The sequence below is a fragment of the Equus quagga genome, chromosome 1 (assembly GCF_021613505.1).
Source record: "Equus quagga isolate Etosha38 chromosome 1, UCLA_HA_Equagga_1.0, whole genome shotgun sequence".
Taxonomy (NCBI): Eukaryota; Metazoa; Chordata; class Mammalia; order Perissodactyla; family Equidae; genus Equus; species Equus quagga.
Window position 1 is genome coordinate 116,434,237 of NC_060267.1, and position 16,431 is coordinate 116,450,667.

Genomic DNA, 16,431 nt, shown 5'->3' on the forward strand with positions numbered 1-16,431 from the left:
GAACTAGAGTTATAAACAGCTTATTCAGGAAGCTATTTCCAACTGAGGTTAAAACTCTATTCTCTGAGTTAACATTGTCTTACTCACCTATACGCATGCCACCTTCTGGAAACAAGGAGCATTTCACCATTTAATGACTAACAATAGAACTTTGTGATAAGGCTGAAATTGGAATTGTTTATAGAAAACATTTTTTAAATTTAACATTTAATTTTGAAACTTGTGGATCACAATCAAATTTGTTAGACCAAAAGAGGGCTGATTTAATATCAGAGATGGCAAGTCATATACTTGTCCTCAATAAATTGGCCATGGAAAAAACTATTTTTAAAATAGTGAAAAGCTATCCAAAAGTAAGCCTTAAGGAAATGGAAAAACAAATAAAAGAAATCCAACAACTTAGAATGCTCAAAAAATGATGAACAATTTCATTCCTGTTTGTTTTCCCTCTAAAGCAGAGTTAACATGAAATGCTGAAATAATGTATTTATTTTAAAGCAATGTCTATATCTAGAAACATGAACTCAACTGGATCTATGAATCACTATTGATATGTCTAAAAAAGTACCCAAGAAAAATAATAAGGCTGCAGATTGACATTTACAGTGTGATAATGTACCCATGCATACCAAAACATAATGTAACAGGGTACCTAGAAATGTATATAGAAACATAAAAAGGTCTGCAAGGGTAGCTAGACGGATCACCTTTGGGGAAGCAGAAGAGAGGACCAACGTTGGACAGTAGTCAAGGGAACTTTATCTTGACTATTTTTTTTTTTTTTGAGGAAGATTAGCCCTGAGCTAATATTCGCCACCAATCCTTGTTTTTTGCTGAGGAAGATTGGCCCTGAGCTAACATCCGTGCCCATCTTCCTCTGTTTTATATGTGGGATGACTGCCACAGAATGGCTTGAAAAGCAGTGTGTAGGTCTGCACCCGGGATCTGAACCAGCGAACCCTGGGCTGGTGAAGCAGAGCATGCGAATTTAACTGCTATGCCACTGGGTTGGCCCCTTGACTGTTTTTTTTTTTTTTGAGGAATTTTAGCCCTGAGCTAACTGCTGCCAATCCTCCTCTTTTTGCTGAGGAAGCCTGGCCCTGAGCTAACATCCGTGCCCATCTTCCTCTACTTTATATGTGGGATGCCTACCACAGCATGGCGTGCCAAGCGGTGTCATGTCGGCACCTGGGATCCGAACGGGCTAACCCAGGCCGCCAAAGCAGAACTTGCGAACTTAACTGCCGTGCCACCGGGCCGGCCCCGTTGACTATTTTTTAAAAAAGAGAATGAACTTAAAACTTGTGTAATTTACCACAAATTAGAAAGGCAAAAGTATTTTTATAGAAATTTACTTTTGTAGAAATACAAAAGTAAAATGAACTATAGCTTGCAAATAAAACAACAACAAAGACCTGCTATATAGTTGCAATTATCAGTGTCTTGTGATACAGCAGATGCAATATATATTTCTTATAAACAATAGTGGCAAGGAACCCTATAGTCTGTTTATCTGTGTTGTAATCCTATGTGTGTGTGTGTTTGCCAAACACAGAATAAAATATCTAGGAAGTGCACAGCCCTGCTTTGTAAACTGCTTTCTTTCTTTTTTTTTGAGGAAGATTAGCCCTGAGCTAACTGCTGCCAATCCTCCTCTTTTTGCTGAGGAAGGCTGGCCCTGAACTAACATCCATGCCCACATTCCTCTACTTTATATGTAGGATGCCTGCCACAGCATGGCTTGACAAGCGGTGCGTAGGTTCCCACCTGGGATCCAAACCAGTGAACCTGGGCTGCTTATCGGAACGTGCAAACTTAACCACTGTGCCACCGGGCCAGCCCCTGTAAACTGCTTTCAATTAGAGTCTCCTCGTGGATAGCCCAGCTTCAGCCTCAGTTAATTCTCTCGCATTAATAATTTAAAAATATTAATGCTTGTGACCTACAGGAATGAGGTCCCATGGTAGATGTAAAGACTCTTTCTAGAGAAGCTAATTTGGAACGATCCAGCCAAAGGCCTATCTCCAGGGACTTTTTGAGGCTTTACTAATTCCAAGTTTGCATCAATTCCTTTTCAACATAGAGTGCCTGCTATTTGTAAGGCTCAGTGTGGTCTAAAGCAGGGAGGCTTGACCTTAGAAGGTGAAACAAGTTGGGTAGGTGGCAATATTAGGAGTCAGCTCTGTAGTATTTGAGGGGCTGTGCCCAGGAATCAGTCTCATTTGGGTTTCAATTCCCATTGCACCATTCACTAGCTGTGTAATTCTGTGCAAACCATGGGGATATATAATGCCTACTTCATAGAGCTGTCAGGAGGGGAAAAGGAGATCATTATAAAGGATTTGGTGCAGTGCTGGCACATAATAAGTACTCAGTTAATCCCTCTGCTACCCAAGGACTGGATGAATGTGTAAAGAATACTCTTCACGGAGTCGGCCAGTGGCACAGCAGTGAAGTTCGCACGTTCCGCTTCAGTGGCCCAGGGTTCGTCGGTTCAGATCCCAGGTGCGGACATGGCACTGATTGGCAACTCATGCTGTGGTAGGCATCCCACATAGAAAGTAGAGGAAGATGGGCATGGATGTTAGCTCAGGGCCAGTCTTCCTCAGCCAAAAAGAGGAGGATTGGCAGCAGATGTTGGCTCAGGGCTAATCTTCCTCAAAAAAAAAAAAAAAGTACTCTTCAAATTGTTTTACACATAACCTCTTAATTTGTCTTTATCAAAACTCTTAGGTTTAAGCAGAGTGGTTTTTACTTTGACATTTTTATTTTATTTGCTCCTGTTCGTATGTTTTTCTGAGTCCTAATTAATTTTCAAGACTCATAAAAAATTGGAGGTTGAAAAGGTTTTTGAGGTTATCTGGTTCACTGTCCCAGGAGATGATTTTCACCCCCTTTCCGGTGAGATTTTAAAACCAGGAAGTAAATACTATTTCTTGGGCTATTCTAGTTACTGGTGAAATAACAGGAAGTAAAGTGAGAGGGAAGGAAGGCCAAGGGAATATGTATGGGCTGAGGGAGACTGGTGAGAGACGCAGTGGGAAAGTATGAGGAGCACACACTAAGGAGGGGAAATGCAAGGAAGAGAAGGAAAAGAGACAAAAAAAAAAAAAAAGAAAGAAAAAGGACCTTGAACAAGTGCAAGGAGAAGAGTGAGAAAAGGGAAAGAGGGGAAAGCATAGAGCGACCCCAATTTGTCACTGCAGGCACCAACAGGAGTTTGAGTCACACGTTCTGGGTTCTGATAATTGTAAAATGCACGAGTATAGGACATATTGCTTAAGCCCTCCGACTCACGTTCTTTGGAGTTTATAGCGCAGATTAAATGAGATTAGCGGGATGGACGCTCTGTAAACAAGAGAACTCTACTCAAATAATTAGGAAGGGGAGAGAAAGTGGCAGAAAAACAGAGGGAGGGGCATGAAGAGGGGGAGTGGGGGGAAAGGGATGGGAGAGAAATCGGGGGAGAAAGGCAGAGAGGGAGAAAGGGAAATTGTTGAAAACGCAGGCGAGAACTAAGGAAACCGCAGCAACGATGCTCCTGTGGCTTCTGCGGCGACTGCTCCAGCACATCTAGCGTTGACAACTTGCCAGATACGTTGTTAGAGCTTTACATGCATAATTTCATGCTTTCCGCTCAACATCTCTACGGGGCTAGGCTCTAGTATTATTCTCACTTTATAGAAGAGATATCTGAAGCATAGAGAGGTTTTGTAACTTTCCCAAGGCAGCTGAGAAGTGGCCAAGAAGGGATCAAACGCAGGTCTATCTGCAAAGCCAATGCTTGTTAAAACCATCTCTAAGAACCTTGAAAGAGGCTTGGTGGGTCTAAGGTGGGCTCTTGTCCGGGTGCTTCCAAATTACGCCCTCAGTTCAATTTCAGCGCACCAAGCCTTACTCGCCACGCCCTTTCTCCATCTCGCCACTAACAGCGTCCCGTCTCCTTGGAGATCGGCGTGGGGCGGGACTTCCTCTCTCACGCAGGAGCAATTCCGTCTTGAGCCGGAAGCGCCGAGACTAACAGTGCGGCTACCAGCGCGTGGGGAGCTCTTGGAGGGTTTGAGTGGCGGGTCTGCCGCGGCAGTGAGAGTGACAGACCTGGGCGCCTGAGTCTGGCGCGGCGATGCTGACCCCGGCGTTCGACCTCAGCCAGGACCCCGACTTCCTGACTGTCGCCATCCGCGTGCCCTACGCCCGGGTCTCCGAGTTCGACGTCTACTTCGAGGGGGTCGACTTCAAGTTCTACGCCAAACCGTACTTTCTCAGGCGAGTTCCCGGTGTCTAGCCGAGGGAAGAACGTCTTTTGGGGATTCATTCATTCATTCATTAGATACCTGCTTATCGAGGGAGGATGACAAAGCGAGGGGCATGTCTAGATTTCACGACTGCCTTTTCCCAAGATCTTTCGGTCCTGAGGAAGTGCCCTCTCCCAGGCGTGCGCTCCAGATGCTGCACAAGTTCATTCCCTTCTTAAGCCTTCTTAAATCCCCACGTTAAAGAGATTTCGGAGCCTCTTCCAAACCATGTTTGGGACCATGTCACCTTCCTTTTCTGTTCTTTCTTTTCCTTGCCTCGGGACAGCGCGCGCTGCCCGGTCCATTTGACTTTTCTCAGTCCACGTTCTGTTTATCGACCTGTTGGCTGACCGCTACCTGGTGAAATTCTCGCCTTCCTTGCCCGCTTGACACCAAAGTAGCCTCGTTCTCCTACCTCCTCGTCGTCTGCTACTTCTCTGTTTGATTTTGCCCCTTAATTGTGGTTGTCGTCCCCCACGTCTCAGTGAGGGGCCTTCAGCACTTGTCTGCCTGCGTTTTCTCCCTGCGGAACCGTAAGAACAGTGGTAACAGGTAACAGTTACTTCTCACCTTCCAGGTGGGGAGCAAACAATGCATTATGTGCTTTATGTGCATTATCTCATTTAATCTTGACAGTGATCCTTGGAGGTAGGCATTATCATTAGCCCCACAATTCGTGCTAAACATTGTCAGTCCCTTGGCCCCTCCCCTTTCCTAAGCGGGAAAATCCATTCTCCTAATCTTTCCCATTCAAATGTAGCTCCAGCCTACCTTTCCTGCCTGGTATTTTCCTGATACAAACCTTCCTCTTAAGTCAAGTTGATTCCTTCACTGGGCTTGAACTAGTTTCGCTCATATTTCTATTAGGACTAACTTAATTCACCTACTTGAATATACTGCACTTCCCTGTTTCCTTACTCATTTATTCGTTTGATTTGTTTATCAAGGTAATGGTATACACCAGGCTCTGTTGTTGTTACTGGGGCTGTAATGGTGCCTCATGTAGTTTACATTTTAGTGGGGAGAGAAAAATAATAAATACACATATAACTACAAATTGTGGTAAGTGCTCTAAAAGGAAATAAAGTGTGCTGATAGAGAATAAGAGAGCCTGTGTTAATCTAAAATGGCCAGGGAAAGCCTTTCTGAAGAGGTCATATTTAAGCCAAGACGTGAAGAACGGGAAGATGATGATGGTGGGAGCAAACACTTACTGACTTTTTACTCCAGCTTAGTGCTTCATGTGGATTATCTCATTTGATTTTAGCAAATCCTACTAAGTATGTTCTGTTATTTACTCATGTTCCAGATGATGGATCAGAGATTCAGAGAAAACTTGTTAAATGAGACAGCATTGTAAGATAAAATAAATACAAAAAAATTAAAATTTCAAAGTAAAAACCACTGTGCATAAGTCTGGGAGTGTTGATGAAGGCAGAATCTGAGGTTATGTGTGAAAGAATTTAAAGAGTTCTCTTCACTCAGGTTCATCCATTCCTTGGGTAGCAGAGGCTTGGGAGCTGGGCACACCTGGGTCTCAGCACACTTACAGTTCTGTGACTTTGGGCAAGTTGTTCAGTCTCAGTTTCCTAGTCTGTAAAGTGGGACTAATATTAGTGATTTTAAAGAGTTGATGTGAGGATTGAGATGATGCATGCATAGTCCTTATTACCATGCCTGGTAATTAACCATGTGTTCAATAAACAGTAGGTGTTATTATTTGTTAAGGGCCTGCTGTTCCAGTTGTCTGTTGCTGCATAAACAATCAAACTTAATGGTGTAAACTAACAATCATTGAAGTCCCTATCCTGGTTTCTACATGTCAGGAGTTTGGAAAGGGCTTGGCTGGGCTTGACGTCTTTCATTCAGTTGTGATCACGTGATGGCTGGACCTGGAACAACAAGGGCCTAAGCAGCTGGGGCTGGTGGGGTGAGAGGCGGAGGGCACCTCTCTTTGTGTAGTTTCAGGACCTCCCTGTGTGGTCTTTGTGTGGTCTAGTTTTGATTCCTTTGGGGAGTCGGACCACTAACAGGGTAGCTTGAAGATTTCAAGAGGGAGTATTCCCAGTGAGCAAGGCAGAATCCATGTCACCTTTATATGACCCAACCTCAGAAATCACAGTGTCACTTCTGCTTTATTGTGTTGGTTAAAACAGTTCCAGAAGTTCTTAATTCAGTTTTAAGTGGAGGGGACATAGACCCCACTGTTGGGAGGAGTCCCATGAGATGGGCCATGTTTGAAAATGCAGTTTGCTTCAGTACATCAAAGACTGATAAAGCCTCGCCGCTCCTTGAGCAACTGAGAGTCCAGCAGGGGAGGAACAAATATGACTTCACTATTGCACAGTAAGAATTGAGCTCTGTACTTATAAAGAGTTTAGGAGAAGGGAGTTGATAATAACAGCTTACATCTTCTGAGTGCTTACCAATACTGTACCAGCCACTGAGCTCTTTGTATTATCATTTCCTTCTCACAGTAACCCTGGGATAGATCCTGTTATTTTTCCCTTTTTACAGATGAGGAATCTGAGCCTTGAAGTTAATTAACTTGTACAAGGAAAGTTACAAAGCTGGTAAATGGCAGAGCCATGTAATCAATTCAGATTCTGATAGTAAAGTTAGTGTTTGTAACCATTATAATAAGCTTGATTTATCCATAAACTGACTCTTTATACTGGGCCCAGAAGGGATCTTGGTTCGGAAAATGCATTGTAGCTCCAGGAAACATTGGGATCCAGGGTGACCAGGGTGTGAAGCCCTGGGCCTTTTGGGGTCTGCCAAATTTATCATTGTTATTATTATTATTACTGTTAGAGTAGGAAGCAAGGGAGAGGGGATTATGAGAGGAAATGAGACTCATGAGGCTCAGATTGTAAGTCTGGAACGGAATGGTGCTGGCCTGATGTGCCACACTGATGAGTTTAAATTATCTAGTCGGTGTTGGGCAGCCATAGAAGCTTTTTCAAATGGAAAAGTGGTAGACTTCAGTTTTAGAAAGTTCTTTTGGGGCCTCAGTGGAAGACTGACCGAACCCAGGGTAAAGCTGGAAACAGGGAAATCAGTTCATTTCCTTTAGGCTGAAAGAGGGGAAATCCCCATATAGTAATAATGAGATTTGAGAAAAACACTTTTGCTTTCTACTATTTTTTAAGTATTAATTTGTCCAATATAAACAGTTGGTTTTGTTGTTTTTTTATTGTTTTCCAGTTTTTGTTTGTTTGTTTCTTTTTTTTTTTGGAAGCCAATTAGTCTACCTTTATTGAGCTCCTGCTGCATCAGGCATCAGGTCTATGAATGACCCTCATTCGTTAGGAAGGGGAAAGTACTATAACCCGTGATAACTAATAGTTGCTGTGGCTTTTCTTTTTAAGTCTCTATTTTATTGGTGACTGGGGGTATTCAAACAGAAAGATGAGTCATCTCTGATTTCTTTCTTCTTAGCTGGGGAAGAAATCTACTTGTTTAGTTTATAAAGTGCTAAAGAAATGCTCAGGAATTTCCATTTAAAATGGTTGATAGATTTCAATGGTAAATGTTGACCTCCTTGATAATTACTTATGCTCCTTTGTAATTAAGGACTTCATGAGACCTTATATTAAATCTACAGATTAACCCTTCCTGGAAGAATTGTAGAAAATGGAAGTGAGCAGGGGTCCTATGATGCTGATAAAGGTATTGCCTTTGGGATTTTTGTTAGTTTTTTCTTTGGATTCTTCCTGTTGGACTAACTACAGAAACATCCTTCAGGATGCCACGGTGACCTGTAGATGTTTTGCTAGTGCAATCTGTCTCTGTCAGTCTTTATTGTTTCTTAATGTCCACTGCCTGTTATTGATAGATTTAGTAACCATTACAGTTTCTACAAATTCTTTAAAATGTTTCACAGTATTCTTCAGAGTAAAGTTAAATTAGTTAAATACCGTGGTTCTATTTTCTAGTAGTTTTGTTTCCTACTTCCCCTAAATTTAGTAAGTGTTTAAAAGTAAAAAAAATGTGTAAGACGATAAAAGATGTAGATGATTTTAGCTGTGAATCAAATCTTTCTTGTACAGTTTTCATACTTAAAATTTAATAACATGTAGGTGAGAGAGAAACTGTCCATAGGTGACATTTGAAGGCTGATTGAATTTTCTTCTCATGATTAATAAGCCCTTCATTTCAGCTACCCATGAAGCCATTTATTTCCCCTTCATAGAAGCCACCGGGTTTCCCTTTGTCACTGGATCTGGAATAAGAATACTTTGTGTACTCTTGTCTAATTTATTCAGTGAATATTTACTGATCTTAGTGAACTAGCGTAAGGGAAGAAAAATGGGATGAAAGAGTTAAATGACAGAGTTCTAACCTATAACACAATATAATTAATGTGATAATGAAGTGTAATGAAACTGCCTTCCTAGATAGTAAATCTGCTTTTAATTGCAGATAAGTTGCATGTTGAAACAAAGTTATTAAACTTTAAAAGTAGACGGGGGTTTAGGAAGGTTGTATATATGGAGATAGTTGGCTTGAGATGTATTTTATGTATTAGAATACAGTTCAGTACACTAAAATGTTCTAAAACGTGAGAGGAGTAAGTAATGTACTAAGTTCATAGGAGAGCCTGGATGAAGTGGGTAAACCCACTGAAGGAAAGAAGTACAGAGATGGAATTTGAGTCCACCTGAGACTTTACGATATATCTCTTGAGATATCAAAGAATTTTATTAAGCTGTAATTGCTTTAATTAAGATTTTGTGTATTTTTGAAACTACTGCTATTCTCCATTGGATTAGATATCCTGATTTCCCCCCACCTAGTCCAAAAATAAATTTTATAAGTAGCTACTGGTTAACTACGTTATAACCTTCTCAGGCCATTGAGTTTTAGAAATTTTGACTTGGACTTTTAATAGGATCAATAGGTGCAGGTGATACTGCGTAAGACTAAAGCATTCTGCAGTTTTAACGGATTAATTTCTTAGAGAGGTGACAGCTGAATCAGTGGAGCTCTAGGAAATAGAATTATATTTTAGCAAAATATATATATTTCTTAGATATATTTGTGAAGTCTTAGAATATTTTCATCTAAGCATAAAATAAATTTATCTTTAAGGTATTTTTACCATTCGATTGCCCAAAGAAACTCCTGGCCAGCATTTTGAGGGGCTGAACATGTTAACTGCTCTTCTGGCGCCAAGAAAATCCAGGACTGCAAAACCACTTGTGGAAGAAATAGGTATGTGTCTTAGAATTGGGAGGAAATAAAGATGGAATATCTGGATTGCTGTGTGTTTCTAGGGGAAAGGACATATAGCAAATAGGAGAAAATACTTCAGGTGACAAGATAAGGAGGTCATGTAAAAACATGTGAAAATAGCTTATTTGGTGACATGTAATTTAAAGACATAAAGAACTCTATTGAACCAGTGGGTCAGTCTCTTTTTTGGACCAACTGAAACAGCATCTGTTTTTGGCAAAACATTGGCCTCTTGAGCTAACATCAGACATGTACAGTTCAATAAGTTACATAAAGTGACCGCCACCTAGGTCAAGAAGTGGAGCATTTCCAGTACCCTGCGGTGCTGCTCTGTCTCCTCCTGCTTACTTCTCCCCTTCTCCTCTCCAGGGTAACACTTCCCTCAGTTTTGCCTCTTTTCGAACTGTATATATAATTCGTACAGTTGTGTTCTTTTTTGTCTGGCTTCTTTCACCTAACATTTTTGTGAGATTTATCCATATATAGCTGAGGTCCGTTTGCTTTCATTGCACTTATTTATACATCCTACTATTGACGGACCTTTGGGTTGGTTCCATTTTTGGCTATTAAGACTAGCAGGGCTGTGCATATTCTTATGGCTGTCTTTGGTGCACGTGAGCAGGCGTTTTTCCCTATACTTTTTCTTCCCCAGGTTGTACCTAGGAAATCCAATATTTCAGCAAATTAATATTTAACACGTTTAGGTGCTTCTGAGGTTCCTGAGGAGGGAGTAGAAGATGACGAGGACGAGTTTGACTGGGAAATTGAGCAGGTCCCCTATGAAGAGGCGTCCGAAAGAGCTTTGAACCCACAGTGCCACTATGGATTTGGGAATTTGCGGTCAGGAGTGTTTCAGCGGTTACAGGTATGCTCTCTCGAAAAGACCTTGCTATAGGGTGCTACCGTCTGGATGCCTTAACTTCAGTTCTGCTCATACTTGGAGGTTTTTGTGAAGACGGTAGCCGGTGACGTATTTGGAGCACAAAGCGCAGCCCCTTGCATGGAGCCGTTACACAGATGTTCGCTCCGTTCTGTGGTGTTGGCTGTTCTGCCCGCTCTTACTGTGCTTATGGTTGTAAGATGTCTTGTCACTTTCTTTTTTTCTCCACTTTGTTCAGTATTCTAGACATGAGGTTTCAATAGTACAAAATGGAGCCTCTTTCTCCTCTTACTTCCTGGAAAGCTTTATGTTTTATACTTCTGAAAAATGAAAGTCATGTACTTATGGCGTGATGTCTCTTCTGTTTTATATCTATTAATGAGACAGAATGTTCCCGATGAGAATGAGTTTGTGTCTTTTGACCAAGTTGTTTTGTCCTTGGTGTACAGTAGGCACTTTTCTCTCTTTACTCTTCCTCAGGGTTGAATGTAACCTCTTGTTAAAACGCGTTCATTTGTCCATTAGGCTAAAAAGGAATGACATCACTCTTTCTCAAACAAGGTAAGAAATTCTACTTTATTTTAGGCTATATAGGGAGATTGAAATGAATGAAATGGAGAAGAGAGATTTTGGGTTATTTTGTACTTAGGTTGTTTTATAGGAAATGCATCCCTGGAATGTTAAATGATGAAAGGGTTTGTGAACCACTAACTTGAGGTCTTAATGTTTTTTTTAAAATGAAACAGCAATGAGTGGTTTTTATTTTTACTTCATTCCTGTCTGGGTAGAGGACGTTAAACCCATTCAGAACGTGGTTTATTATAGTAAGACATACTGGAATCTTCTAAGGAAAGGTAAAGGACCTAAGTTTTAGTCCTACTCTACCTCTGTTTGGATTTGGGATGCAAGGCCAATTATTTGATCACAAACCAGTTTTGTCTCCTCTTTGTAAAATAGGGATAAATTTGCTCACCTACTTTATAAGGCCATCAAGAAAATTTAAGGAGATGCCACGTTATGAAAACTCTTTGAAAAAGAGTAAGATGCTAGAAAGACCTCTGCCCTTAAATATGTAGAATGTCCTCGAGACTCCTTAAAGGGAGCAAAATTGGGATTTACTTAAGAGCACATAACGCTGATGAGATCCTTCCTTCAAACCTTATATGCTCCTCCGCTGAATTGTGGTCTCCCCGTGTTCTCTCTCCCTGCCCACATTCTCTGCTCGTCTCTGAGGCGGTGAGAACAGAGTCAGTTTTGTCTACAGCAGAAGCTACAGTGAATGGAGCTCAGTAGTTTGGCCGAGAGCAGGTTGTGGTCAGTCTGTTTTGGGTTTGCTCGTCTCAAGTGCTGTATGAATGGTAGTAAGTACAGATTGTACATTCAGGGTGAAAGTGCCTCCTCAGGCCGGGGAACTTGGTTTCTTGGTTCCTGCTGCTGTTGAGGGAAGGTCCTTTCAAGGGGTTTCTGCCCGGTGTGAGAAGATGCAGGAATGCCATAACATGAGCCTGGGCCAAGTCCCTGTTAGGTCGGGAGTTCTTGTATCTATTGAAAATGTTCACTAAGTGAGTAACTTAGGTTGATTTAGGAAAGAGGTTATATTCTTTATATCTTTTCCAATGTCTTAAGGAGTGTATCCAATCTCTAGATACGTATTACCCAGCTTAAAGAAGAAAACATTACCAGCATAGTTGGAGCCCTGTGTGTCCCTTCCTGAGGGCATCCCTCTATTTTCCCCTTGGAAATGAACCACTGAATTGAATGTTTATTATGTATTTCTGAGCATTTAGCTTGATGCTAAAATCTAAAATCATTAAATTGTTCTTCAAATTTTGATTGAGTGAACATTGCTATTCTAAACAATTTGAATGCCTGTTTTCCTCAATGTAGGAAAAAAAGGCTGTGCAAGTGTGGAAACTCTAAGGGGTAATGTCGATAGTAATACAATAGTAGTACAGGTTTATTAACCCATGTGTGCACTATTGGGATCACAGAGTTCTGAAACTAACAGCTTTTTAATGTTTAGCTTGGTGGCAAAGCTGATCTGATGTGAGTCTTTTAGTAGTTATTTTTTTTTATCCCACTTAGTGTGCATTTTCAGAAATTTTGCTGAAATAGTTACATATTTCAATATGGGGTGCTGCCCCAGACTTCTTATATGGGGTTAAATAAAATATGGTAGGTATGTGTACCATAGTACTTTTCTAAACTCTTCAAAGAGTCTGAATCCTGAAGCTCTCCCCTCTGCAGGGTATTTGGGTAACAGAATGGACCTCTAGTGTCTGGGCAGCAACTGCTAACAGCTATTGAGTGTGTCCCTGTGCCAGGCGCTGTGCTGGGCTCTTGTGTGTATCGGCTCCATATTAACCATTCCATCATGACATCATTTCTGGTAGATGTGCACATTTTACCAGTGGACAAACCAATGGACGTATATAGTTTTTAAAGATTATTGTGTTTTCTTACATGAATTAAATTTGAGGACTGTGGTGTCATTCGTGACAATTAGGAAATACCAGAACTTTCAAAAATCATATGTGAACCAAGGATGCCAAGAACTAAAGGACACTCTCTTTGGAGTATTAAGGTAGATGTGTTTTATGAGAGAGTGCCACAAAAATCTTACATAATGCTATTACTTGCAGAGTTCTCTTGCATTTATAACTGCGCTATTTGTGACATTCATACGACGTGCTTAAAAACTGAGTGATCCTGTAGGATTAACAATATGACCCTTTTTCTACTAGTAAATCAGCCAAAAGAAACTGAAACGATTACTGCATAAATAAGAGCTTTAAGAAACTTCACCATTTTCTCAAATAATGTTTTCTCACAAGTTTAGAGTTTCTCTAGTTCTGCCTTTGGATGAGAAAATAGTCATAAAGTTTTGTTGACTACTCATATTTTACTAGTATTTTTACAGTCTCTTTTTTTCCCTCTTAAATGAAAAATAGCTTTATTTTCTCTTATGATAAAAGCAAAATATATTCGTTATAAAAATATAATATAACAAAGAAAGGAAAACATCATCCATAGTTCTAGTATCCAGATATCTTCTCTTAATTGAATGATTTAACCCTTTGTCGGGGGGGGGGGGGCTCTAGTCATTCATTTTTTCCCCCTTCCAAGCATTTACATAGGGTTTGCTTGTGAACTTCTGTACTTTATAATGAGAAGAAAATAAACATATTTTTTGTTGAAACAAATTTCCTTTCAATATCCCACACCCCATACACACACACGCACGCACGCACGCACGCACGCACACACACACCCACCCATATCCCTTCTTTTTTTCCTTTCTGAAATTGCTGCCAGCCACCAGGGCGCCTTTGGAAAACTGCCCTGGCTGCTCAAAGTCAGGGCTTCACAACAAGCTTCTGGCAGTGGCGGCTGCCAGCAGCAACAATCCTAGAGGCTGTGGGCGCCAACCCAGCAAGCTCCCGGGACCACTGCTGCCAGCAGCCGCAGGCCTCTGGCTTGCTGGCCTCTCCTTCCCTCAGCTGCACTGGGGACCTGAGGCTGTTGTTTCCAGGAGACCTGCTGGCCAGATGTGCACACAGTTCTTCGTTTTCCTTGGCTAGTCTCTGCCTTAATGCTGCCGAAATGTACATAAGCCTGATTTCAATCCTACAGGACCTTTTCTTGGCAATGCCCATCTTTAAATAGCTCTGATAACAGCGGCCTCGTAATGCTCTTTTTTAAAAAAGAGAATCACTTTTTTCCTGCTGTAGTGTAACATTTCTCATCCTCTTTTCTTCCTCCCCTTTGGTTGAATGATGCCTTAGACAAATTTCTCTACTTTGCTTTTTAGTTTGTTCCAGTTTCTCTTGAGGGTTCAGTTTGAACAGGGCCACTGTGTGTGATTGTGCCGAGGGCGAGCCTGTGTGGGGCTTGTACTGCTTTGCACAGTCACGTTCTACCGGGTACAGACGCATAGCTGTATGTGGAGGCCTGAGTCTGGAGGCAAGGGGGCAGAGGAGAAGGGAGGATGACTGCCTTCCGACCATTTAGTTCTCGTTCCCATGAGAAGAGGGACCGTGTCTGTGTGTTTATTGCTGGAGCTTCAGCACCCAGAACAGTGTCTAGCCCAGAGCAGGCCCTCAGGCACTATTCGCTGAATGAATGATTTAATACTGAACATGGGCACAGTGCTGGGGGTACAGTAAGGAAGAAGATGGTCTAGACCCCTGCCCTCATGGAATGTTCTAGTGGAGAGAGAGACAGTCATCATGTAAACCACAAACAAACAAGATAATTTCAGATAGTGACAAGTGAAGGAAAAGGATGGGGCGCTGTGAGAGACTGAAGGGTCCTCCTTTGGCTGGGATGCCCAGAGAAGGCCCCTTTGAGGACGTGACATTTGCACCGAGTCCTGAAAGATGAGAAGGGTACTGTACATGAAAAGGCTCAGGCACAGTGGTTAAGTGCGCATGTTCCACTTCTGCGGTCCGGGGTTCGCCGGTTCGGATCCCAGATGCAGACTTACACACCCCTTATCAAGCCATGCTGTGGCAGGCGTCCCACATATAAAGTACAGGGAGATGGTCATGGATGTTAGCTCCAGGCCAGTCTTGCTCAGCAAAAAGAGGAGGATTGGCAGCAGATGTTAGCTCAGGACTGATCTTCCTCAAAAAAAAAAAAAGAAAAATTTAAAAGAAAAAGAAAAGGCTCAGAGTTCCAGAAATGGAATGAGGTCTTGTGTGTGGCTCGGGTGTATTTGAGCCAGAAGGGGCAGGTAGGAGGTGAGGTTGAAGCAGGAGATGGGCTAGATGATACAGAGCTTTGAGCTGTGCAAGAGTCTGGGTTTCTTCTCAGTGTGGTTAGTGTTTTGAAATGCCTGTGGTTGCTTCAGTCCATTATCCTCTGAAATGTAGAGTTATCTACCAAGCTTCACTGATTATATGACTTTATATCTGGTCCACATGAAATAATGAAGTGGGGCATTTTAATCCCTGTTGTTTTTTTTTTTCCCCAGTTTTTTTTTTTTTTCTTATTGCTGCCAGCAAGTGAGGAAACTGAAGGGGAGGGATGATATGTATGCTCAGTAGGAAGTCAGCCTTTGAGGAACAGGGAACAGCAGTGGAATAGGGACAGAGAGAAAGGAAACCGACGTCACTGAATGTGTCAAGCCCTGTACTTGATGCCTTTACTTGTATTATTTCATTTAATCTTCACAACAGCCTGTAGTCGACGGAATGATGTGCCCCCGCAAGATGTCCACAGGCTAATCCCTGGAACATGTGAATATGTTACATTACATGGCAAAAGGGACTTGGCAGATGTGATGAAAGATCTCTTGCAGGGGCGATTATCCTGGCTTATCCAGATGGGCCCTGTCTAATCACCAGATCCTTATAAGAGGGAGGAAAGAGTGTCAAAGAGGAAAGGAGAAAACCGTGCGATGATGGAGGCCCATGGGGGAGAGGCTTTGTGATGGGGCGGTGGGCCAAGGAGTGAGGACAGCCGGCTTCTAGGATGGAAAAGGCAAAGAAACAGAATCTCCCCAGAACCTCCGGAAAGGGACCATCCCTGCCTTCACCTTCGTTTTAGCCTGGTGAGACTGGCCTTGGACTTCTGACCTCCAGAGCTGTAAGAGAATAAATTTGTGTTGCGTGAAGCCACTGTTTATAGTAATTTATTATGGCAGCAAGAGAACTAATACCCAGCCCTATGATGGCATTGTCACTTGTTTTACAGTCAGGAGGCTGAGGGTGGTCAGAGAGGTTGTACAAGTAGACTGGAGCTGGCTTTTAAGTTCAGGCTTGTCTAACTCCAAAGTCACGTTTTTTCTACTTCATCAGCGTGCTTTCAGAAGTGTGTGTGAGATGGGGGGCGGGCAGGGAACTCCTTGGAGCTAGGAGGAGGAAAGAGGGTGTGTGCCTCAGGGTGCTGGGGAGAGGGACGTGGGGTCCACAGGCAGGAAACGGCTCTCCAGGCATCCATCTAGCTGAGGTCAGTCCTGCAGCTCCAGTACAGCTCCTCTCCTCCAGGGTCTGCAGCAATGGCCTTGCTCAGCTC

The 16,431-nt window shown here is 42.2% G+C and overlaps 1 protein-coding gene across 2 annotated transcripts in view; it reads left to right on the forward strand.

Moving 5' to 3' along the window:
* The first annotated feature begins 4,032 nt into the window (after positions 1-4,032).
* Positions 4,033-16,431, forward strand: part of SHQ1 (SHQ1, H/ACA ribonucleoprotein assembly factor) — a 95,659-nt gene continuing 83,260 nt past the window's right edge. Inside the window, exons 1-4 of one of the 2 annotated variants that reach the window (XM_046650455.1) lie at positions 4,033-4,266; positions 7,903-7,967; positions 9,390-9,512; positions 10,238-10,398. In XM_046650455.1, the coding sequence (XP_046506411.1) occupies positions 4,124-4,266; positions 7,903-7,967; positions 9,390-9,512; positions 10,238-10,398 (492 nt within the window). In that variant the 5' untranslated portion in view covers positions 4,033-4,123. The remainder of the gene's footprint in view (positions 4,267-7,902; positions 7,968-9,389; positions 9,513-10,237; positions 10,399-16,431) is intronic. The other variant, XM_046651110.1, reaches the window with a different exon arrangement.